Source organism: Schistocerca serialis, chromosome 6 (assembly GCF_023864345.2).
Source record: "Schistocerca serialis cubense isolate TAMUIC-IGC-003099 chromosome 6, iqSchSeri2.2, whole genome shotgun sequence".
In the NCBI taxonomy this organism is placed as follows: domain Eukaryota; kingdom Metazoa; phylum Arthropoda; class Insecta; order Orthoptera; family Acrididae; genus Schistocerca; species Schistocerca serialis.
This window is the reverse complement of record NC_064643.1, coordinates 25,547,137-25,574,009: the sequence shown is the minus strand read 5'-3', so window position 1 is coordinate 25,574,009 and position 26,873 is coordinate 25,547,137. Positions and strand designations below refer to the sequence as shown.

General features: G+C 39.8%; 1 protein-coding gene across 3 annotated transcripts in view; it reads left to right on the top strand.

Annotated features, from left to right (window-relative positions):
• The window catches only part of LOC126484077 (uncharacterized), a 91,979-nt gene extending 89,452 nt beyond the window's left edge, over positions 1-2,527 (top strand). For 2 of the 3 annotated variants that reach the window (XM_050107448.1, XM_050107447.1), the window contains one exon: positions 932-2,527. In XM_050107448.1, coding sequence (XP_049963405.1) covers positions 932-1,169 — 238 coding nt within the window. In that variant the 3' untranslated portion in view covers positions 1,170-2,527. The remainder of the gene's footprint in view (positions 1-931) is intronic. The other variant, XM_050107449.1, reaches the window with a different exon arrangement.
• Positions 2,528-26,873: the final 24,346 nt, after the last annotated feature.

Genomic DNA, 26,873 nt, shown 5'->3' with positions numbered 1-26,873 from the left:
AATTTCCCCAATTTCTCTCCTACGCCACCACTGTCCCTGCCCATCCCACCATGCTGGCAACCCCCCCCCCCCCCCTCCCCCTCTCCGTGCACAGTCGCTCCTGCCACACCTCCTTTTTCACTTACCTAAAGATTTTTTTTCTCTGAGTAAATATAAATTTCCATGTACGTTATTAGAATTTTGTAACAATCTCTCTCTCTCTCTCTCTCTCTCTCTCTCTCTCTCTCTCTCTCTCTCTTTCTATTTCTATTTGTCTAGACAGTTCCAATTCTCTGTGATCACATGAACCAAAGCATGCCAATTTCTTTTGTCCTGCACTTTCTCCTGTAGGCTTTCCAGGTTGGAGCAGATTACCTCTGTGATGCGATTGATTCATTTCACCTTCTGACGTCCTCTTCTTCTAGTGCCTTTCCTCACCATTAGAGTTTTTTGCAGTGAAACATATCTTCTCATGATGTCTCCAAAGTAGGTCAGGTTTTGTTTTAGCATCAGACCTTCCAGGGAGTGCTCTGGTTTTATTTGCTCTAATGTTAACCTATTCATTCTCTTTGAAGTCCACGGGGCTCTAAGGAGTTTCCTCCAACATCACAACTCAAAGCAGTTTATTCTTCACCATTCGTTCCACATTTGTAATGGTCCAGGTCTCACATCTGTATATAACAACTGGAAAGACTGTAGCCCTTACAATATGGATCTTTGTTGCTGAAATTATATCTCTACACCTTAAAACCTCGTCAAGGTCTTACTTTTTATCAAGCAGCGAGCATCTCTCGATATTGTGGAGACGCTTGCTGCTTGGTAAAAAGGCAGTGTCAAAACTTGATGAGGTTTTAAGAAGTGGAGATATACTTAATACTGTTGTACAAACATTCACAGTACAGAAGGATCTCAGTTTGTCACAGTAACAGCAGTGCTCCCGTTCCTGTCACAGGGAGCTGAGTGTCGAAGGGTGCCCAGGTGACCCCAGAGCCACAGACGGGCTGACCGAGCAGATGCCCAATCTCGTAATCCGCGGCACGGTCCACGCTGAGCTACAGCCTTTCTACTTCGAGGCACTCGAGGACGTAGGGCCCGGCGAAGCAGACGAAGCGGTGGACGACCGTTCGGAGAGTGACGAAGACGGCGACAGTGATAGTAGCGTCGGCGGCAGTGACAGTGAGAGAGGTTGAGAGCACTATATCTGTATGTATAAAAATAATGTGAAATTTATAGGAAAGTACAATTCTCAGTACTTGTCAACATAAGCGGAAACTGTTTTGAAGGAATATAACAAATAATTTTAGAAATGTGTAGAAGAAACAGTAATGTTGTTTGAATACCTGCTGTAATAATCTGCAATAATGTTTGATTCTTGTTGTAACAACAATGGATTCACAATGAAACAAATTTTTTAAATGATAAAATGGCTACACAGATCAGCAGTTACTTCTGTAAAATATCTGGGAGTGTGCGTACGGAACGATTTGAAGTGGAATGATCATATAAAATTAATTGTTGGTAAGGCGGGTACCAGGTTGAGATTCATTGGGAGAGTGCTTAGAAAATGTAGTCCATCAACAAAGGAGGTGGCTTACAAAACACTCGTTCGACCTATACTTGAGTATTGCTCATCAGTGTGGGATCCGTACCAGGTCGGGTTGACGGAGGAGATAGAGAAGATCCAAAGAAGAGCGGCGCGTTTCGTCACCGGGTTATTTGGTAACCGTGATAGCGTTACGGAGATGTTTAATAAACTCAAGTGGCAGACTCTGCAAGAGAGGCGCTCTGCATCGCGGTGTAGCTTGCTCGCCAGGTTTCGAGAGGGTGCGTTTCTGGAAGAGGTATTGAATATATTGCTTCCCCCTACTTATACCTCCCGAGGAGATCACGAATGTAAAATTAGAGAGATTAGAGCGCGCACGGAGGCTTTCAGACAGTCGTTCTTCCCGCGAACCATACGCGACTGGAACAGGAAAGGGAGGTAATGACAGTGGCACGTAAAGTGCCCTCCGCCACACACCGTTGGGTGGCTTGCGGAGTATCAATGTAGACGTAGATGTAGATGTAGATCAGGTAGCAATTCATAAATAGCACTGACAATGTTTTTTTGCAGTAAGTCGAATTTAAAAACTTCTTTGTTTTTATAAACCTGTGAAACAATAATAAATGAGGACTGCTACCTTGTTATTTTAAGTGTTAATTATATTTATCAGGATACTGCTAGATACCATTTTTAAATATTAAATTTCATTTGGAGGAACCACTTTGTGATTAAAATACACGACAGACTCTTTTACGAATGAACCACACATCACTAGTGTAATACTGTACAGCATTTATTATTTGTTACACAAACCAGTTTTTGGCTGATAAGTCACTGTCGGGTATGAAGATAAGTAAGTGGTAAAGTGAAATTGGTTGGATCAAAGATTTTAAAGTAGTGCATCTTTAGATGCACTACTTTACTACTTTACTACTAGATGTTTCCAGAGGTGAAAAAAAATTAATGTTACAAGAAGGAACAAATAAAGGATTATTTCAGTGTAAATGTGGTGTAAGATTATTTAACTTAAATAAAATATGTGAAGCATTATCTGGTGAACTATAGACCATTAAAGTAAAATTTACTTTGTATAACCACAGCTGCATAATATGAGTATTATATCTTGTCTGTTTGTAATTTAGGATGGATTAAAGACAAGATTATTTTCTTCAGCTGCATGTTTGGACTATGTCACTAAAGAGTAATGTTAAATTATTTTCTTCTACGTACAACCGTTGTAATTTGTGTAACGGCATCCCGTGCACGGGAGAGCAGTTCCCCAGTGTCCCAGGCGGCAGACGCAGCTGAGAAGGGGTCACGTGTGCTCGTGCTCGGTGCACAGGGTGATCCTAACTTGTGGCAGTCAGATGTCAGATTTGCCACAGGTTCTGGAAATCGGGGAAATTCCAAACACATCAGGGGAATCTGAACAAACAAAACACTGGAAAAATCTCGTTTTCGTCTCAGTAGATGAAATGGTTTGTTTGCTGAGGTGTCACGCATCGTCGATGGCCAGATGTGGCTGAGTATGTGTGTGCACTTCTTCCCCACTCCCCCCCCTCCCCTTCCTACCACTCCCCTCAGCTCGCAGTCAGTGCTGCCACTACTTTTTGTCGCCAGCCTAGGAGCTCCCGACAGGAGGCGTGAGGAGTGGTTTGTTCGGATCTGATTCTCAGAGACTGTAGACGCAGTGGCCTTAGACAGTGGTCGTGTGTCGAAACAAGGCCCCGGGAGTAGGCAACATTCCATTAGAACTACTGACAGCCTTGGGAGAGCCAGTCCTGACAAAACTCTACCATCTGGTGAGCAAGATGTATGAGACAGGCGAAATTCCCTCAGACTTCAAGAAGAATATAATAATTCCAATCCCAAAGAAAGCAGGTGTTGACAGATGTGAAAATTACCGAATTAATAAGTCACAGCTGCAAAATACTAACACCAATTATTTACAGACGAATGCAAAAACTGGTAGAAGCCGACCTCGTAAAAGATCAGTTTGGATATTGGAACACATGAGGCAATACTGACCCTACGGCTTATCTTAGAAGAAAGATTAAGAAAAGGCAAACCTACGTTTCTAGCATTTGTAGACTTAGAGAAAACTTTTAACAATGTTGACTGGAATACTCTCTTTTAAATTCTGAAGGTGGCAGGGGTAAAATACAGGGAGCGAAAGACTATTTACAATTTGTACAGAAACCAGATGGCAGTTATAAGAGTCGAGGGGCATGAAAGAGAAGCAGTGGTTGGGAAGGGAGTGAGACAGGATTGTAGCCTCTCCCCGATGTTATTCAATCTGTATATTGAGCAAGCAGTAAAGGAAACAAAAGAAATGTTCAGAGTAGGTATTAAAATCCATGGAGAAGAAATAAAAATTTTGAGGTTCCCTGATGACATTGTAATTCTGTCAGAGACAGCAAAGGACTTGGAAGAGCAGTTGAACGGAATGGACAGTGTCTTGAAAGGAGGGTATAAGATGAACATCAACAAAAGCAAAACGAGGATAATGGAATGTAGTCGAATTAAGTCGGGTGATGCTGAGGAGTCGTGTGAAGTTAGCACCCCTTTTTCGAGAAATATACATTTTTTTCAGAGTTCTTGATAGATATGGCATAGTTCTAGAGTTCTTTGTACAAAATTTCAATAGTTCTGCAGAATTTAGCGAAGAAAACAACAATATTCGAAAAAATTTTCGTATCGAAAACGTTCTTTGGCAATTTCCGCAAAATGTAAATAAGTACAAGAGTTCTGAGCACAGTTCTGAATAGAGCTCCAAGAGTTCTTTCGAAAATCCAAGTAACATTTTTTTGTGCAGCTAATAGTTTACGAGATAATTGCATTTTAATGAGAAAATCTTTTTACTTACTGTGAAGTTGGCACCCTTTTTTTCAGAAAGATATATTTTTTTCAGAGTTCTTGATATATATGGCATAGTTCTAGAGTTCTTTGTACAAAATTTCAATAGTTCTGCAGAATTAGCGAAGAAAACAACAAAATTCGAAAAAATTTTCGTATCGAAAACATTTTTTGTCAATTTTCGTAAAAATTAAACTTGTACAACAGTTCTGAGGACAGTTCTGAACAGAACCCCAAGAGCTCTATCGAAAATCCCAACAACATTTTTCTCTGGCGATAATGGTTTGAGATAAATTGATTTAATATGGGACACACTTTCTTTACGGAAAATATAAATATATTCGTACAACAGTTCTGATGACAGTTCTGGACACCACATGAAGAGTTCTATCGAAAATCCTAGTGAAATTTTTTTGTGCAGGTAATAGTTTAAGAGGTAATTGCAACTTAATTAAGAATTCCATAAGAGCTCCTACTGTGAAGCTGGCACCCTTTTTTTCAGAAATGTATACTTTTTTCAGAATTCTTGATAGATATGCCATAGTTCTAGAGTTCTTTGTACAAAATTTCAATAGTTCTGCAGAATTTAGCGACGGAAACAATATTCGAAAAAATTTTCGTATCGAAAATATTCTTCGTAAATTTTCGCAAATTGTAAATAAGTACAACAGTTCTGAGCACAGTTCTGAACAGAACTCCAAGAGTTCTATCGAAAACCCAAGTAACATTTTTTTGCGCAGCTAATAGTTTACGAGATAATTGCAATTTAAGGAGAAAATCTTTTCACTTACTGTGAAGTTGGCACCCTTTTTTTCACAAATGTATACTTTTTTCAGATTTCTTGATAGATATGCCATAGTTCTAGAGTTCTTTGTACAAAATTTCAATAGTTCTACAGAATTTAGCGACGAAAACAATATTCGAAAAAATTTTCGTATCGAAAACATTCTTCGTCAATTTTCGCAAATTGTAAATAAGTACAACAGTTCTGAGCACAGTTCTGAACAGAACTCCAAGAGTTCTATCGAAAAGCCAAGTAACATTTTTTTGTGCAGCTAATAGTTTACGAGATAATTGCATTTTAATGAGAAAATCTTTTCACTTACTGTGAAGTTGGCACCCTTTTTTTTAGAAATATATATTTTTTTCAGAGTTCTTGATAGATATGGCATAGTTCTAGAGTTCTTTGTACAAAATTTCAATAGTTCTGCAGAATTTAACGAAGAAAACAACAATACTCGAAAAAAATTTCTTATAGCAAACATTCGTTATTAATTTTCGCAAAAAGTAAATTCGGACAACAGTTCTGAGGGCAGTTCTGAACAGAACCCCAATAGTTCTATAGAATATCCTAATTACAATTTTTTGTGCAGCTAACACGTTACGATATAATTGCAATTTAATTAGGGAACCTCTTCACTTACTGTGAAGTTGGAATCCTTTTCTTCAGAAATATATATATATTTTCAGAGTTCTTGATAGAAATGTCATAGTTCTAGAGTTATTTGTACAAAATTTGAATAGTCCTGCATAATTTAGCGAAAAAAACAACAATACTCGAAAAATTTTTCGTATCGAATGCATTCTTTGTCAATTTTCGCAAAAAGTAAATTCGTACAACAGTTCTGAACAGAACACCAAGAGCTCTATCGAAAATCCTAATAACATCTTTTTGTGGCGATGATAGTTTATACGGTAACTGCTTTGATGTTAGACCCACTTTCTCCACAGAAAAAGTAAATTCGTTCAACAGTTTTGATGAACAGTTCTGGTTAACACGTCAAGACTTCTATCTATAATCATAATAACATTTTTTGTGGTTGTAATAGTTTGTATGGTAATTGATTAATTGTGGGGCACTCTTACTCAAAAAAAAAAAAAATTATGTCTGTTCGTATGCTCTGATGCCAGCTCTGGATAGCATTGTAAGAGTTCTATCGAGAAAACTAGTAACATATTCTGTGCAGGTAATTGTTTACGTAGTAACTGCCATTATTAAGGAATGCTTATGAGCATTTCCCGTGAAGTTTGAACCCCTTTTACGATAAATATAAATTTTTTTCACAGTTCTTGATATATATGCAATAGTTCTAGATTTCCCTGCTCAAAACACGAATAGTTCTACAGAATTTCGGGAAGAAAACAATAACACGGCAAAATTTTGGTATGGTAAAAAATTATTTGTAAGTTTGGAAAAAATAAATTTGTATAACAGTTCTGTTGGCAGTTCTGGATAGCACCGGAAGAGTTGCAATGAAAATGATAAGAACATTTTTGTGGCGATAATAGTTTATACAATAATTGTTTTAATCTGATACTCACTTTATCTAATATAGCAAAATTCGTAGAATAGTTCTGATGACAGTTCTGAATATCACCCACAGAGTTCTACCAAAAACTATAATAACATTATTTGTGACGATGACATTATATGAGATAATTAATGTGGGACTCACTTTTGTCATGTAAAAGTAATAAATTCGTACAAAAGATCTGACGGCATTTCTTAATACGACCCTAGGAGTTCTACCGACAACTGTAATAACATTTTTTGTGGGGATAACAGTTAATGAGATAATAGCATTTTCGAGAGACCCACTTGGTCTACATTATAATAAATTGGCACAACCCTTTTGCTACCAGTTCTGGATAGCACCGAAAGAGTTCTTTTAAAAATCCTCATAACATTTTTATTGTGCCAGTAGATTATGAAATAGATTGTGTGTTCACTCTGCAGTGGGTGTGCGCCGATGTGAAACTTACTGGCAGATAAAAACTGTGTGCCGGACCGGGTCTCTAACCCGAGGCTGTGACCAAAGAATATCGTCACAATATCCTTTTGTCCAGGAGTGCTTCTTCTGCAATTTTCGTAGGACAACTTCTACGAAATTGGGAACGCAGGAGATGAAGTACTGCTGGAAGTACAGCTATGAGTACGATCGTAAATTCTCACTTTTTATTTTGGAAAACCGAAAATCGAAAACCGGATGTATATTCTACTAAATACAAAAAGTCTAAATGTTCAGCACTATACAAATGCCAGTACACCTTCTTAAGACTGACTGTAGTAACTGTAGGTGGAAGCGTGGGATGTGCACGCTTAGATGATTCAAGGAGAGAAGGCTCGTCAGTGCAAAACAAACAGATGGCTGAGAGAGCAGATACATTCACACGCGCCACTAACCAGATGGTGTCACACCTGTCGAGAATCGCACCAGAGGTACAATGAGCTGTGGTGGAGTGCTGTTGGCGTGGTTACTATGCAACTTACTTGATGGGCATCAATACACCGTTATATTAATGTACCATACTTGAGAAACAATGTCATTCACACACTCCGAGTTCCTTATCAAACAGTACTAGACTAAATTACCGGCCTGGTGATAAGCAGCCTATGTACCTCACCGACTACACATCTTCGTGTTATAAGAAAAAAAAGAGAAAAATACCAAGGGACACAAAATATGAATCCGGATAAACCGGAAATCCGGATTATTGAGGACCAAATAAACGAGGTTCTTATTTACAAATTTTGAACTTCTTATTAACTTTAATACTGTATCCCCTCAACATTATAACACCTCTATTAGTCATGTATTGAATTAGGATTTAAACATACTACTTAGTTCGTTTGTACGATATATTCAGTAAATATACTTACATTTCTATACATTGTAAAGACTTTTAACTCTCGCTGTAGTGTAACTCATCAAACTTCCACACTTCCTTTCTAACTAGAACAAATGTTTGCAACAATATTAACGACATCAATTTCAAATTTATTCGTTACACACAGCACATGTTTTATGTATCCTAGCGGCTGGTGATGTTGCAATATAACTTTCATCCATGAGGGTCCTGGGCATATTTTTAGCTGTTAGTGGGTCCTGGATGTCATGAGAGTTCAAAACAATTACTGTTTTACGTGATAAAATTCATCTGGTTCTTCCTGATTCTAAAAATATACACTTCATGTGTGCCTTTCATTGTTGTATGTATGATTCAGTATCGACGCTAATGCTCTCTTGATGAGATATGAGCCGATTGCTCGTTTTTATCCACTGTGCCCTTTCGTATTTCATTTCAGCGATTAGTTTATTTGTTTATCAACGTAGTAAGTAGTACAAAGCTAATCCAGAATGTAAACTGCACTTAAATTCTGTTTGAAATGTTTAATAGTCAGTGTCCGCTGTCTGAACGTCAAATATCAGATTAATACACTGCGCCTGGTTGCGTTATTTTATAGGAATTTTATTATTTTAAGTGGGAAGTACTAGATAATGTTGAAGAAATTCGAAGCATATTGTTCGAAGAGCATAATATTATTCGAAATTTACCTGTACCAATAGGTGCAGCCAAAGCAGCATTTGTGATGCTGTAATTACCTCATAGATGACGATATTTGTCTATTGTAGTTTTGTATTCCAATCAGAATTTTGAGAGCATCAAAGCCTCATTTCAGCGTGAGAGAGGGGTAAAATCAATAGATGATATTGAATTGAAAGCCTTCATCAGTCTCTTGTTTTTAATTGTTGTTAACAAAAGTAACAGATAAAGCCTGGAAGATCTGTGTGGAACTGATGGTGATGGCATTGAAAAATTTCACCTCGCAAACGAACATAAAACGTTTCAAATTTATTCTGGAGAGCCTTAGATTTTACAGTCGCGCTATTCGTGATGAAAGGAGACAATTAGACAAGCTAACAGCTATTCGGGAAATATTTACTGTGTTTGTACGCAACTACCACAAATCTTACACCCTTGGAGAAAATGTTACAGTAGGCAAGAAGCTGGAAGGATTCTGTGGAAGGTACAGTTTTCGCCAATATGTATCAATCAAAACAAACGAGTATGGATTCTTAAGTGTGGATTGTTAAGTATTGTACCTGTACAATTTGGAAATATACGCTGTGTTGCAACCAGAAGGATTTACCAACTGAGCAATAAACAATTTGATGTTGTTCTGTGACTGTGTAAACCTATATATCAGTCAGGTCGAAATGTGAAAGCGGACAACTGGTTTACTAGTACTGGAATGATAATAGAGCTATGAAGGGAGAGTTTTTCTTTTGTTGGCATGATGAAGAAAAACAAGTGTGGAGATTTCTCTAGAGTTTGCTATCAGTAAAAGAAGGGCTGCCCACATTTCCTTTTTTGACTTCCACAAGACTGAACTCTAGTTTCCTCCGTACCTAAAAGGGGAAGTGAGTGATCCAGGCATCACGTTTGCATGAAGATAATTCGATAGATGCTGACATTGTAGATAAACGGAAGCCATCCACCGTAAATTTTAAAATAGCGTTAAGTGTGATATTTTCACAGCGGATAAGCCGAATGCTTTGTACAACGCTGCAAGAAATGTGCGCCGCTGGTCAATGGTTGTATTTTTGTAATGATCAGTACAGTTGGAATCTATGCACAAGTGATTTATTGTGGCAACAGGAAGAATTGTATCAAAAGGAAAGGGTTCCTGAATCAGCTTTGTTATACAATGTTGTTTTCTTCGCTAAATTCTGCATAACTATTGAAATTTTGTACCGAGAACTCTATAACTATGACTTATCTATCAAGAACTCTGAAAAAAATATATATTTCTGAAAAAAAGGGTGCCAGCTTCACAGTAGGAGCTCTTATGGGGTTCTTAATTAAGTTGCGATTACCTCTTAAACTATTACCTGCACTAAAAAATTCTACTAGGAATTTCGATAGAACTCTTCACGTGGTGTCCAGAACTGTCATCAGAACTGTTGTACGAATATATTTATATTTTCTGTAGAGAAAGTGTGTCCCACATTAAATCAATTTATCACAAACTATTATCGCCATAGACAAATGTTATTAGGATTTTCGATAGAGTTCTTGGGGTTCTGTTCAGAACTGTCCTCAGAACTGTTGTACCAGTTTAATTTTTGCGAAAATTGACAAAAAATGATTTCGATAGAAAATTTTTTTCGAGTATTGTTGTTTTCTTCCCTAAATTCTGCAGAACTATTGAAATTTTGTACAAAGAACTCTAGAACTATGGCATACCTGTCAAGAACTGTGAAAGAAATATACATTTCTGAAGAAAAGGGTGCCAACTTCACAGTAAATGAAAAGATTTTCTCCTTAAATTGCAATTATTTCGTAAACTATTAGCTGCACAAAAAAATGTTAATAGGGTTTTCGATAGAACTCTTGGAGTTCTGTTCAGAACTGTGCTCAGAACTGTTGTACTTATTTACAATTTGCGAAAATTGACGAAGAATGTCTTCGATACGAAAATATTTTCGAATATTGTTTTCGTCCCTAAATTTTGCAGAACTATTGAAATTTTGTACAAAGAACTCTAGAACTATGGCATATCTACCAAGAAATCTGAAAAAAGTATACATTTCTGAAAAAAAGGGTGCCAACTTCACAGTAAGTGAAAAGATTTTCTCCTTAAATTGCAATTATCTCGTAAACTATTAGCTGCACAAAAAAATGTTAATAGGGTTTTCGATAGAACTCTTGGAGTTCTGTTCAGAACTGTGCTCAGAACTGTTGTACTTATTTACAATTTGCGAAAATTGACGAAGAATGTCTTCGATACGAAAATTTTTTCGAATATTGTTTTCGTCGCTAAATTTTGCAGAACTATTGAAATTTTGTACAAAGAACTCTAGAACTATGGCATATCTATCAAGAAATCTGAAAAAAGTATACATTTGTGAAAAAAAGGGTGCCAACTTCACAGTAAGTGAAAAGATTTTCTCATTAAAATGCAATTATCTCGTAAACTATTAGCTGCACAAAAAAATGTTACTTGGATTTTCGAAAGAACTCTTGGAGCTCTGTTCAGAACTGTGTTCTGAACTCTTGTACTTATTTACATTTTGCGGAAATTGCCAAAGAACGTTTTCGATACGAAAATTTTTTCGAGTATTGTTGTTTTCTTCCCTAAATTCTGCAGAACTATTGAAATTTTGTACAAAGAACTCTAGAACTATGCCATATCTATCAAGAACTCTAAAAAAAATATATCTTTCTGAAAAAAAGGGTGCCAACTTCACAGTAAGTGAAAAGATTTTCTCATTAAAATGCAATTATCTCGTAAACTATTAGCTGCACAAAAAAACGTTACTTGGATTTTCGAAAGAACTCTTGGAGCTCTGTTCAGAACTGTGCTCAGAACTCTTGTACTTATTTACATTTTGCGGAAATTTCCAAAGAACGTTTTCGATACGAAATTTTTTTCGAATATTGTTGTTTTCTTCGCTAAATTCTGCAGAACTATTGAAATTTTGTACAAAGAACTCTAGAACTATGCCATATCTATCAAGAACTCTGAAAAAAATGTATATTTCTCGAAAAAGGGGTGCTAACTTCACACGACTATGCTGAGGGAATTAGATTAGAAAATGAGACGCTTAAAGTAGTAAATGAGTTTTGCTATTTGGGGAGCAGAATAACTAATGATAGTCGAAGTAGAGAGGATATAAAATGTAGACTGGCAATGGCAATGTAAGCGTTTCTGAAGCAGAGAAATTTGTTAACATCGAGTATAGATTTAAGTGTCAGGAAGTCGTTTCTGAAAGTATTCGTATGGATTGTAGCCATGTATGGAAGTGAAACGTGGACGATAAGTAGTTTAGACAAAAAGAGAATAGAAGCTTTTCAAATGTGGTGCTACAGAAGAATGCTGAAGATTAGATGGGTAGATCACATAACCAATGAGGAGGTATTGAATAGGATTGGGGAGAAGAGGAGCATGTGGCACAACTTGACTAGAAGAAGGGACCGGTTGGTAGGACATGTTCTGAGGCATCAAGGGATCACAAATTTAGCATTGGAGGGCAGCGTGGAGGGTAAAAATGGTAGAGGGAGACCAAGAGATGAATACACTAAGCAGATTCAGAAGGATGTAGGTTGCAGTAGGTACTGGAAGATGAAGAAGCTTGCACAGGATAGAGTAGCATGGAGAGCTGCATCAAACCAGTCTCACGACTGAAGACCACAACAACAACATGTGTGCACTTGTTGTGTCTGTGTGATTGTTTGAATGCGTGTGTGTATATGTGCGCTCTTGTTTTCTGACAAAAGCTATGGCTGAAAATTTAGTTGTGAGAGGACAATTGTCTTTTATACGTCCTGTCGGTGCCTCGGCAATCATCTTTACAGTGAGTTGCTACCTATCCTCATCATTATCGATTCTCAGAGTAATCGAACAAATTACCTGTCGTGCGGACCGATCGCCCCAGTCTCATTTCGTCGACACGCTGTCTGCGGCTCGTGAATAGCTGGATTTGTGTGGGTACCTGTAACGGGTGAGGCTCGCCGACCTGAAGCCGCTCGGTCCCCCCTGGTGTGCGAGCCCTGCTCGTCAGATCTACTCCCACCGACCCGCCCGCAGGCCGGTCAACTCCTGTGCGTGGTTTAAACGCAGCAAATTTTCACGGTTTATCCGTGGACCGGGACTGCGGTGCTCCTCGGCGGGCCAGAGGCCACGGGCGATGGATTTCAGGAACTGCAACTGTCTCACCACAAGCACATTGTACAGTGTCGCGTTTTATAGACTTTTATTTATTCTAGTACATTTTGGCACTTCAAAAGTAGGTAACATATTAGAAAGTACGGACAATGAGAAGAAGAAAATTGTGTCAGTTGCTGGTAGTTTGTATGCCACTTACTCGTGTATTTTTCGAAATACCTGTAAAATAATAGATATAACGCAGTGGCTAATAATTGACAATAACGAACGTAGTAGAACCGACATTGTATTGGTGGTCACCTACAGTGCTGATTTACACAATTCTTCCCCTTCTTATACGCTTCTTTTGAGAGGCCTACTTTTTTCTGAGGTTATTTCCAAAGTCAGTGAACCTATTTTAAATCTGTCTTGTGACTCTGAGGAAATGCGTACTTTTGTCACCGAATGTGTTTCATTTCATTGAAATGAAATAATATTGTGGTCTTAATGAGACACACGTACCGTGTGGCTTGCTTTCTCCATCTAAAAACAGTTCATTACAAAATATATTAATGTTAGTACTTAAGATTTTTGCTCACATTGGGAAACGCCATCTGCTTGCAAGCTTTTTTAGATATTTCCTCGTTTACACTATTATTTCTTGTACCATTGTGGCAATGACGGGTTGTCGACTTAAGTTTTAACTTACCCTCGATACCTCAAAATTTGTCAGGGAAAAATGCTAAAACTTGTGTGGAAATCGGGGAAATATCAGGGAATTTCACTTGGGGAAACTTGTGGCAACCCTGGTTGTGGTTGGCCAGAAACTAGACTAGTATGTCTGCCCTCACGTTCCCACGCACTCGGACATCGGGCCACTGTCACACGTGACTGACCGGCAAATCTCTGTACTGCACGACTCGACTAGCCGGCCGGCAGTTTCTTTCAAACTTTGTCACGTGCTGATAGCGCTGTCTCACAGGATCTGTGTCCTCCTCAGAGATTACTCGACTTCTGACACTGTTTATGCCCCTTATATATCCTTCCGGGCCGATAACAACGTGAAGCACGAACGAGATTAACACTCTCTGGTGGCCATTCTGTGTGTCACAAAGAATCGCGACTCTAACACACACGCACCACTGGCCGTCACGTAAATAATTAGTGTTACACTGTCATCCGGCCACGTCTTCTGGACACTTCACTTCAGTCATCGGGCAGCGTATTTCAGGTCGAGATGCAGCATACGATTTAGAGGTGGTGTCTTACTATAGTTCAATTTACAACAGATTTGATGATGGAAAAACTGTTAATGAAGGTGAATTTGTTAGTAATTGAATTTAGTTTGTGTTCTGAAACTGGTTCGGAGATGTGCAGAAATCATCTGACACCCTCTTCATTGATTGTAGCAATATTATGAAGAAGATAGTCACTCTTCACCATGTAGCAGAGATACTGAGTTGCAGGTGGGCACAGCCAAAAGGCTTTCAGAAAATGAGCTTTCAGTTAACAAGGACGTTGTTGGAGGTAGAACACACACACACACACACACACACACACACACACACACACACACTCACTTGCACCTGAGGCCACAGCCAGAGACTGCAGTCACGTTCATATGTTTATCAGCTGTGTGTTTTCTATCTCTGACAAAGGCCTTGTTGGCCCATAGCTCACTTTCTAATATTCTTTTTGCTGTGCCTATCTGCTCCTCAGCATCTTTGCTATGTGGTGAGTAGCAACTATCATTGTCATAATATTGATACATTCCATTCTGGATTCTCTTTATTGATTGATCTCTTGAAATCTGCCAGTAAGATAGTTTAATGTTAGATGGAAAGACATAAGACAGTTTCATGTGAGATGGAAAGTCATAATGTTGTCAATGTACTGGGAAGTTTATCTAGGAAGAGGTCCAAGATATTACTTGTTAGTATGATACTTGATGTACGAGGGGGGACCCAAAAGAAACCGGACTCCGAGTTCGCTGTCACTCGTAGACGTAAAGGTTCTCACACTAGATGGCGTTAGTACAGACCTCCATGAAACAGCTGTGCAGACGGCGCCAGTGTAGAGCTGAACGTGCAAGTCTGGTATTGTGTTTCCCTCACTGTTGGCGGGTTACCTCTGCAAAGTCATTATGGCAACTTTAAAAGAACAAAGAGTGTGTGTGAAATTTTGTTTCCTGCTTAAAAAAGCTGCAATGGAGACACACCAAATGCTTCAGGAAGCTTTCCAGGACGACGCTATGAGCCGCACACAGGTTTACGGGTGGTTTGGGCGCTTTAAACATGGTGAGATGTGTGTCGAAGACCGAGTTCATTCTGGACGCCCTTCAACATTGCGAAATGAGGAGAACATTGAAAAGGTCCGCCAAAAGATCAACGAGGATCGTCGCCAAACGATCGACCAAATTTCAGCTGAGACAGGAATCAGTTGGAGCTCGTTCCAGTGGATTTTGAGTGAGGATTTGCACATGAGACGCATTGCTGCTAAATTTATTCCGTGCCTTATCACACAGGAGCAAAAAACCATCTGCATGAATGTGTGTCAGGACTTGAAAACAGAGACTGCACGTGGTCCAGACTTCTTGAACATAGTCATTACAGGGGATGAGAGTTGGTGTTACAGGTATGACCCAGAAACCGAGCAAGCGTCAAGCCAGTGGAGGACTCCCAACTCTCCCAGACCAAAAAAAGCGAGGCGAGTGAGGTCAAATGTGGAGATGCTGATCACTGTCTTTTTTGGTGTTCGTGGAATTGTGCGCCGGGAATTCGTACCCCCTGGCCAGACTGTTAACCAGCACTTTTACTTGGATGTTTTAAGGCATCTGCGAGAGGATGTGCAGAGGAAATGCCCAGAACTTTGGCGATCAGGTGACTGGTTTCTGCATCACCACAATGCTCCAGTACACACGGCCTTACGAATGACCCACTATTTGGCATCTCAGAGGTGGTCTGTCATTCCTCACACTCCGTATTCGCCGGACCTAGCCCCGTGCGATTTTTTCCTATTTCCACAAAGTAAAAACAGCTTCGCAAAGGGCACTGGACAATATCACAGTTGAAGAGTTCCAAACATGCTTCCAACAGCGGGAAAAGAGACTTGACAAGTGCATCGCATGTAATGAAGAGTATTTTGAAGGTGACTGAAGTAATTTTGTAAAAAGGTTCATCAATAAATTTTTTATGACAACAATCCGGTTTCTTCTGGGACCCCCCTTGTACACTGATAACTGCTCTGTGGAAATCAAAGTATCTTATTTACTGATTGTATATATATTTTTTGTTTGTTTTCATTATTTGACTAGGTGACAAGCTTGGTGTTGCCCACATACATATTTTTTACTAATCAGACTTTTTTGTATACAGTGTTTGAAGCAGTGTGATTGGGGACATGCACAAAGAGACTGTTTGCTTCACTAACACAGGAGAGAGCCATATAAAGCTGCCCGTGCAAAAAGCGACTGACGCCAAGGTCCACACCCGCATCACGCAGCATCTGGTGTTGTGTTTTGTTTGTGGTCTGGCATAACCGTGAATTGCACACATTTAAAGGGAAGTGATAAACTGATAAGAATAAGTGGGATTTTTGGTGTAAGAAGTCCCTCGTCTGTGCCGATTCCCGTCAAATTTTCTGTTTGTACGATGTTACATTGGGGACGAGTAACTTAAAGCCTGTGTGAGTGAAGAGGTCAGAGGTGCGAGATAATGCACAACACTCCCGATCGGAGTTATGTTTCTTGAAAGGAACTTCCAAAGAGCTAGTCAAAGCCTGATGTTCTCAACCCGAAGTGAGTCTCGTGTCATGATCTTTATTGGGTTCTTCAGATGGCGTAGACCTGTCTATTAGCCATTCTGGTGTAATCAGAAAGACTTGACTGTTTCCTAGGCATTTTTATTTGTAAACAAAATGAAATTGAAATGTAGTGAGTAGGAATCCAAATAAAAATGCAGATTTAACAAACTCATTTTTTCCTAGCAAAGAGTATAAATAAAACCTATCCAATGAAGTGCACCAATGTTGTTTTACAATACACAAAGCAAAATCTGTAAATCTGGATATCCTAGCCAAGCAATTTCGCAGTTAGTCTGTATTCCTAAAGACGAGATTGCTGTGCTTAATTCTGTCACTGAGGTAAACTTCCTCTCGCACATCTGTAGTGGAGTTAACAAAAACTAAATCGATTCTCTGGCGTACTACACTGTAATGATTAACACCTGGACTACTAAGCTGCACTGACAATTTTAGATAAAAGTTTGTTATAAAATATATATAGCGTGTTTAAAAAAGTTTCAGATACTTCGACACGTGGTAGTAATCATCAAAAAAAGAAACAATAAACACTGGTCTGCAAACGATATTTTCTGAGATAGACGTGTTTATAGGAATGGCTGCGCGATGCTCAGTTGTGGTTATTAGCACTGTCATCGCATTGGTGCCCTGTCAAATGTGTCGGCATGGTATTATGTTGTCTTACCGTTAAGTGATCCACAGCCAGTTGTGTGGTTAGAGTTGTGTTGTAGGCTGCATTAGTTTTCATAATGTTCGAGTGCTTATTGTCATTACAGTCAACCCTGGGTATGTATCACGGTGTTTTATCTTCTTCCAAATGCGGATTCACTTATGTATTTACTGTTATTGCACTGTTTGTATGTGCAAATGGTATAGTACATTTACATTTTCTCACTTCCACCACTTGTTAGCAACGGTAGTCTGCTACTCGACAAGTCAACTGGCCGATACGATATTCTGCTACTGTGTAGCAAATGGAGATAGCCTGTCAGCTCCTGCCCTCTATGCTGAAATGCATCTGAAGTGCAAAATGGCTTCCGATAAGCTGTTAGACAGACTTTTCCGGCGCCTGAGGGACACAGGTATCCTTGCGCCTCAGAAGACTGACAGTGGAAGGCCCCACAGAGTCTGAATACCTGACAAGGAGGAGCTTGTACTATGTTTGGTGGAAGAAACCCCTGGGACTAGTTGCCATGATTAGCTGCAGCAGAAGGCATGTCTCATTCTCTTATCTGGGGAGTACTTCATGAACAGTTACTTTACCCATATCGTCTACAGCACATTCAGGCCCTAAGGCCACAGGATCATCACGACAGATGGTGGTTCTGTCAGTGGCTGTTGCAGAAGTGCGCCGCAGATCTACTGTTCACATCAGAGATTTTATTTACCGATGAGGCATGGTTCACTTGAGATGGTGTTGTGAATTCCCATAACCAGCATGTATAGGCAGGTGTGAATCCTCAAGCGCCAGCCGGAGTGGTCGAGCGGTTCTAGGTGCTACAGTCTGGAGCCGCGTGACTGCTACGGTTGCAGGTTTGAATCCTGCCTCGGGTATGGATGTGTGTGATGTCCTTCAGTTAGTTAGGTTTAAGTAGTTCTAGGGGACTGATGACCTCAGAAGTTAAGTCCCGTAGTGCTCAAAGCCATTTGAACCATTTTTTGAATCCTCAAGCAATTCAGGAAAGAGGGCATCAGCACCAATTCTCAATCAAGTTATGGGCAGGTGTGCTTGGCATTAGATTAATAGGGTCATAAGTGCTACCACAAAGGTTAACTGGAGTGTATCATCTGGACTTTCTCATTAATGTATCGCCTACCTTGCTGGAGCCTGTGCCATTGCATCAACGAATACAAATGTGATTTATGCATGATCTCCCCCCCCTCTCCCCCCCCACACGCGCACGCATGGGGCTTGCTGCTCTTTGGTGAGTTCATGCTTGGCTACCATGTGGCCCCAGCCTTTGCAACATCTTCTCCCTTCCGTGCTGGACAAAGTGACGTTTTCCCCTCCCTTAGGGAACATGCCTGGATTTTCTTTGGTAGTTCTTTTAACAGTTCTACTCCCTCTTCGGTTGTGTGGGCCAACCTCCAATGGCTCTCTGGGACCAAGGGTTTGCAAGGTGACAGAATGTAAGATTCCTGTCCGGCTGGTACGGTGGCTCGAGTCTCGCAATTTACTAACCACTGCACTGTGTGGCTTTCGAGCGCACCATTCTGTAGTTGACCATCTCATCACTTTGTCCACCAGTGTCGTGAATAGTTTTCTGTGGAAATCCCAGACTGTGGCCGTGTTTTTCGATTTGGAGAAAGCCTACCACACCTGCTGGAGGACTGATATTCTCCACACTCTCTACATGTGGGGTTTCCGTAATTACATGCCCCACTTGCTTCAGGAATTTTTAAAAGTTTGAGTTTTCAAAGTAAGTGTGGGTTCTGCCTTGTCGGACGACTTTATCGAGGAAAACGGTGTGCCTCTGGGTTCTGTCTGGAGCGTCGTCCTCTTTGCTATCACCATATACCCTACAATGGCCTGTCTACTGCCCTGCACCTCTGGCTCCCTACTTGTTGACGATTTTGCCATCTATTGCAGTTCTCCACGGACTCGCCTACTCGAGCGGCACCTTCTGTGATATCTCGATTGTTTTTACTCGTGGAGCATCAACAGTGGCTTTCGTTTCTCACTGACACAACAGTTTGTATGAATTTCTGCCGGTGCAATTGGTTTCTTCTATCGTCTTCACACCTCAGACCTGTTTCTCTTCATTTTGTCGAAACTACGAAATTCCTGGCACTCGTGCTCAATAGGAAACTTTCTTGTTCGTTTCTCGTGTCTTTCCTGGCTGCCCACTGCAGTCTCTCAATGTCCTACGTGTCCTCTGTGGTACTTCCCGGGGAGCAGATCGGAACACCTCCGTGTGTACCGGTACCTCGTCCATTAGAAACTAGACTGTGGGTGTCTCGTTTATGCATACCCTTCACCACTTTGGTTTCGTGCGGCAGTCAATGTTCACCTCGGCCTTCGTTTGCCTCGTAAGGACACTACTCCGGCCTCGCCCTATTGCATTCGGTATCGTGACCTTTGCACAGAACTTCGAATTAGTACCTCAGTGTACACTGACTGCTCTTAGAGTGACCGTGGTGTCAGGTGTGCCTTCCTCATTAGCACCAACATTTTTCGGTTTCAGCTTCTGGAACACAGCTCAGTATTTACAGCACAGCTCTCCTCCCCGTATGAGACAACGCAGTACATCTGGCGACAGAGGCTTTCCGATTGCGTCATCTGCTCAGAGTCTCTCAGTGCCCTTCATAGCCTCTGTGTGCTGCAGACTGTCCATCCTTTAGTGCGACGGGTCCACGAAAGCTGTCACTCGCTCACTCCTGACGGAGCCACCGTCACGTATACGTGGGTTCCCGGTCTCGTCGGTCTGACAGGAAACGAGGCCGCTGACGCTGCTGCCGAGGCTGCAGTCCTCGTACCTCGGCCCGCCAGTTCTTCTGTTCCCCTCGTCTCCGCATTGCAGTCTCTGCGCAGGTGGTTTCACTACGGCTTCACCACCGGCCCTCCCTTCACAGCAATAAGCTGCGGGTTATTAAGCCCGGTTGTCCGAACATCGTCGTCTTCCTTGTTGTGTTTCTTTGTACGGTCTCCTAATTTTTTACTTTTTTTTGTACTGTACCGGTGCCAAAGGGGAAAATTCTAGTCAGCCGTAAGTATACACGTCATACCCCACGTAAGCACAAAACAGAGGAGAGAACCCTATTATTGGCAATGTTTTAAGTAAATGAAATGAAAACTTCTATTGTAATGGAAAAAATGCATGTAAGTAATAACATACACAACAGATACAGATATTGTGCACACACGAATGCAGAATTGGCCAGTATTATTTTGGAAGTACCAGCACACATGAGAGGTGAGACAGTTACACATATTTCCCACTGACACCTGAACAGTTCAGTCACAGTTCTAGTGGTGACGTAATGGCATTCGCGAAAATGTGTTTAGAATAGTGCACATTGTTATGCTGTAGACCGCGTCACACTGCAACACGTATGACCTGAGCAAATTCTTGTCACCAGTGTTCAATACTTGATGATGATTCGGTGTCGTCAAATAAGAGTGCATCATACTAAGACTGTAAACTGAAGATGGTAACCCAGAATTACACTGAATTTTTCTGGATATCCAAACTCGTACAGCCATTGCTCGTGACTTTTTTGTATTTTGGTTGGTATTTTGCTCAGTGAATATATAACACATTTTTGGAAATATGGCACCAGTTTTACTGTTACAGTCCTGTCAGTTAAAAGAAAAGAGAAAAGCCATTATAGTGAGCCCCATGTATTTTGTTGCCACAATGGTTTTTCTTTCTTTTGTGCAGTGATTTATTTGTAATATTGATTTTTCTCCTTACTTTGATTTTATACTGCATGTGCTTCTGTCCATTCCAGTATCATTTGGTGCACTGGAAGAACAATTGTTTAAACGCCTGTGTGCACACACTGTAATTAGTCTCTCGTACCTACAAGTCCAATGACACAGCGATACATAGGGGGTTGTGGTGTATTCCTAGAGCTGTCACTTAAAGCTCAATTTTGAAACTTTGTTAGTTGGCTTTCTCGGGGAACTTTATGTCTATCTACATGCACCTGCCAGTACAGTTCTTTCGACGTCCCACGGGTCAAACTGACTCACCTCGGTCAGAGTAACAGTCAGACATCGTCTGTACAATCACCCACTGGAAACACACGGTTACGGGTTGTTGAGCCACAACTTGCCACACGCAGTGACCGATAACCTCTGGCACAGAGATGCAACAGCAGGGAGCTGTCATCCAGTCATCTGAGCTCACGAAGGACTGCGCCTACTCGTCACCACTGATTTCGTCCAGATTTATGGCATGTGCTCCTCGGTATTGCCAAAAATGAGAGTGATCCAAGCGGGAGATCCAGGTGGCCAACCATTTAGGGAAAAATATCTGGATGGCTGGATTTTGTGTGAGTAGGACTTGGGCACTGAGAGCTCTGTAAAAAAATTGACAGTTTTTGCCCGTTATCAATACTGATACTGACATATACTGTTCCTGAGAACTCCAACACTTTTAAGAATGATTTTGTGTTATATTTTAAAATTTTTTGTAATTTTGCATTTGCTATTTTAATGTCTCATTTATTTTATTAATTTTCGAGTTATTTTAATATGCCGTGCCAACGCAATTGCACGTGCACTGACTTCATCTGCTGTTGTCCCTATTGTGATTAGTGGTAAGATCTGATGGAAGTCCCTGAAGAAGAAAATGGTACAGCTGGCTATAGGACTATATTTTTTACACAAACATTGAATTGTTCTCTGAATATTATATGAGGTACTGGAACTCGTCTGAAACAACTGAAGTGCATTCCTGCATCAATTACCAGTACTACTTTACTTTGAAATGCTACGGAGACTGTACGTGTCGTAGGCGTAGACTGTCAGCGCAGTAGTCGGGTGGCTCTACGCCTGTTGTGGCGATGGTATTAATTTCACAGTGGCGAGGGAATTCGTTTCGTCTTAGCTCAGGCAATTACACAAAATATTTGTGAGTGATACACGCAAACTTTTCTTGTCAGTCATTTTACCTATTGCTGGAAATGAGATCAAAATGCCTTCAGTACTTCCCTGAGATGTTTTACAGATTATGACTTATATGTAAGTTTGTAATGGCAGAAAGAAAATATTTTTGGTGATATATACTGATGGAAAAAAAATTGCAACACCAAAAAGTAATCGATGTAGAGTAATATAATTTCGGGAATACATTTGTCTAGGTAACATATTTAAGTGATTAACACTGGTAGATCACAGGTTAATGTAAGCCTGAGATAAGCCATTCAAAATGTGAAGCACTGGTACATTAATAACCTCTGTAACCACCATAATGGAAACCTGCATGCATTATGTTGTAAGGGCACCAGATACAAATACAAAATACATGTGTTTTATTCCACCTCTGAAAATGTTTACGTGCAATTGGTGCCTTCAGTGTTAACATAATAACAATAGTAATAATAATAATAATAATATAAATTTGGACAAATGTCATCAACTACAATATAATAATCCAAGATGGATACAACACATATTTATGCAAATGTCAATAACAACAAAAAGTTTCGTAACAGATCAGTTACAAGATAAATGAACTACAGGGGTCACTCCAAAAGAAATGCACACTATTTCTGTAAAAATACAGTTTTCATTCTGCATGTGTGAAAGTTTTACAGTGTGTAGATACAAACCTTCCCACTTGTTTTCAAACTTAGTTCAATCTGTTCCTGTGAGTGGCGCTGTCACAGCATGTCTTCAAGATGGCTGCTACACTTGACGTTCGTCAGAAGCAATGTGCTGTCATAGAATTCCTGTGCTGTGGAAACGAGGCAGTGGGAAACATCCACAAGAGATTGAAAAAGGTGTACGGAGATGCTGCTGTCAATCGCAGTACAGTTAGTCGGTGGCCAAGCAGGTTACGTGACGAAAGCGGGCACGGCAATATTGAGGACTGTCCTCGCAGCGGCAGGCCTCGTACTGCACACACTCCAGACAATGTGCAGAGAGTTAACGAATTGGTGACTGCTGACAGACGCATCACAGTGAACGAATTGTTGCGCTACATTGGGATAGGGAAGGAAGTGTTTGCAGAATACTGAAGTTGTTGGCGTTAAAAAAGGTTTGTGCCAGGTGGGTTCCCGGCACCTGGCGGGCCTCACGCCCAAAAATTTTAACTGCTAACACAGCCAATACAAGGAGCTGCAAATCAAAATGATGGATATTTCGTCGCCCAGCCAGGCATTCCCCAGCAAGCTCTACAACAAATACAGGAACACTTTAATGAAGCTTCAGAAGACAACTCTCAATATACAGTTTAATAAAAATTGCCTAGCTAATAATGTAATTCCATATTATATCAAAAACTCTGTGAATAGCATGTCATCTGCACCAAAGAAAGTGTAACAGAAAGTGGAGATTTTGTGGCTAAAGCATGAAATTAGGGAATTATATGCTAAAAAGTAGTTGCTTAGCACTAAACTTTACCAAACACATTTAGATTTGGCCAACAAATTTACAATACCAGCTCACTTTGAGGAAATAACAGAGAGAGAAAAGGCATATATTCAGAAAGTAATGCAAGAAAAACGAGAGAAACAAAACAGAAAACTCAACAGAATAATCAACAGCACAAACACACCCACTAAAAACAATCTCAACCAACAATATAAGTTCCATGATGGAATTGTTAACCTACCTGACATAAATCTTACCGAACAAGAAAAGAACCTACTAGAAAAAGGGCCAAAACACAACATTAACACTAACATATCACACAAAACAATAGAAAACCTAATAACGGAATCAGGAGACATTTTACAGGAACAAGAAAGACTCAGCACCCCAGAGTTTAATGCAAACTAGACAAGAGAATTAGTAGCTGCAGAAATATCACAGATAATCAGAACACACAAATCCACAATTATTTCTAATCATAAAACATCAGAGGAAATCACAGCCAGCAAACTTAAAATAAATTAAAACAGAACAATGCCATAGTAACAAGAGCAGACAAAGGGAATATTACTGTAATTATGAATGAAAAGGAAAACACAGAGAAAACACTAGATTTTCTCAAAGACAACAACATCACAAAACTGATCGGAAAAAAAACATTCAACAGACACTGTAAAACATCAATAATACATTCTCAAAAAGCCAGGTAAAGAGAATGACACAGGAAAATGCAAAAGCACCCACCCTAAATGCCCTACCAAAGGTTCACAAGGATAATATCCCATTAAGACCCGTAATTAACTTCCGAAATGCTCCATCCTACTACATAGCCCATCAAACACACGCACTACTTAAAAAGCTGTACACGTTTGATAACAACAGGAATCTGGAGTTAATAGACAGAATCAAGAACATACACATACCGGACACAGCAACCCTCATATCATTCGACGTCACATCAATGTACTCTTGCCTTCCAGTAAATGAAACAATCATCGTCATCACACGAATATTAAAACAACAAGGAAACATACCAGACACACAAATCAATGAAATAACCAACATACTCAAGACCATTACATCACAAAATAATTTTGTATTCAATAAATAATTTTATTCTCAACACGAAGGACTGCCAATGGGATCACAACCTGGACAATCTTCAGACCCATAATAAAACCAAAGAACTACAGGTTATATACTGGTACTGTTATGTCAATGCCTGATTGATGAACCACATACACGCATAGAACAGCTACACAATGAAATAAGCAACTTACACCAAAAATTAACTTCACATTAGAAACAGAAACTAACAACACACTACACACTACACTTTCTAGATCTCACCATACAAAAAACAAACAACACACACAACTTCACAATATTCAGGAAACTGACAACCACAAGCACCACCATTCACAACCTATCAAACCACCCATTGACACATAAGCATGCAAACTTCTGTTTCTTCATGGGTGTTCTGTTTAATCTGTGGAGCATGAATCTGAACTACACACAAGAACTAAACAAAATAAAACAAATAGCAGCAGAAAATGGTTGTACCCTCATATGGTAGACAAGTTAAATCAAACAATATGCAAATAGTACAAAAATGAACACAGAACACACCACACACACACACACACATCCTCACCCAGCACAGAACAACACAAAACACAACAGAGCAACAACACACACATGAAACGAAATGGCACATACTCACCTGCAATAAGAGCAAAAGCATGTGGCAACTTATTAATATGAATACTAATAGAGGAAAACAAATACAAAGTGATATTACCTTAAAAATAGAAGGAAAATTAGTCTCCAGTGGGAAAGAAACAGCAGAGGAATTCAATAACTACTTTACAGAAACAATAGAAAACCTGGCTGACCATCTTGAAAATAGCTGTCCCTTGCAACTAGAACCAAACTTATGCTCTGAGACACTATTTTTAAGGCCTACATCTGAAATTGAAATAGAAAAGACACTTCATAGCAAAATTTTAAAAAAATCATCTGCTGGACAAGACCAAATTCCATGCTTCCTCCTCCATAATTGCAGTAACTATCAGTAAACCCCTAGCCCACATAATAAACTTCTCATTCCTGAATGGTGCATTTCCTGGTATGCTCAAAATTGCAAAAATTATACCTGTCCACAAAAAAGGAAGCAAAGAGGATCCCAGTAATTATCGACCCATTGCACTGCTTTCAACTTTTAGTAAAGTATTTGAATATATAATGGCCACCAGAATCATGTTCTTTCTAGACAAAGAAAATATCCTGTCACCTGCTCAGTTCGGCTTCCAAAGTAAGAAAGCTACAACTGATGCAATACAAGAATTTCTAGATCATGCACTGGAGCTTGTGGACAAAAACCTCCCAGCCATAGGTATCTTCCTAGATCTAACAAAGGCCTTCGACATGGTTAATCATAGTATACTTTTGCAAAAGATGAATTCCTATGGAATAAGAGGAAATGCCTATGACTGGTTTAAAAGCTATCTGGAAGATCAACAGCAGTATGTCGAATTAAATGAACCTAAGCTCTCAGGTACAGCTAGCACTGTACATTCCTCCATACATACCATAAAGCAAGGCGTTCCCCAAGGCTCCGTCCTGGGCCCCTTGCTGTTCTTACTTTACATAAATGACCTTCCTCACAGCCTACCAGACACAAAAACCCTTTGTTTGCTGATGACACCTCTGTACTCATATCTGCGCCCGAACAAATTCTCCAGTCTAATGTAGATAGGACCACAGATCAAATAAGTTGATGGCTTCAAAGTAACAGCCTGCTTCTTAATGCAAAAAAGACAATTGGAATAACCTTCCACACTGGCCAAAACAGAAATCCATTATTACCAACTATATCACTGGACAAAATAATGTTAAACTTGAAAATGAAATAAAATTTTTGGAGGTCACTATTACTGATACGCTCACATGGAAAAGGCGCATTGACATTACCAGCACAAAACTTAATAAAGTATGCTTCATGATTAAATCAATAAGGAACGTCACTAACACAAGTACCCAAACCGCTATGTACCATGCAATCTTTCACTCTGTACTTAACTACGGAATCTTCTTCTTCTGGGGCAAAAATTCTGAATCAATTAAGATATTCAAACTGCAAAAGAAGATAGTCAGAACAATTATGTTCAAAAACCAAAGAGACACTTGTAAACCATTATTTAAGAAACTAAATATTTTGC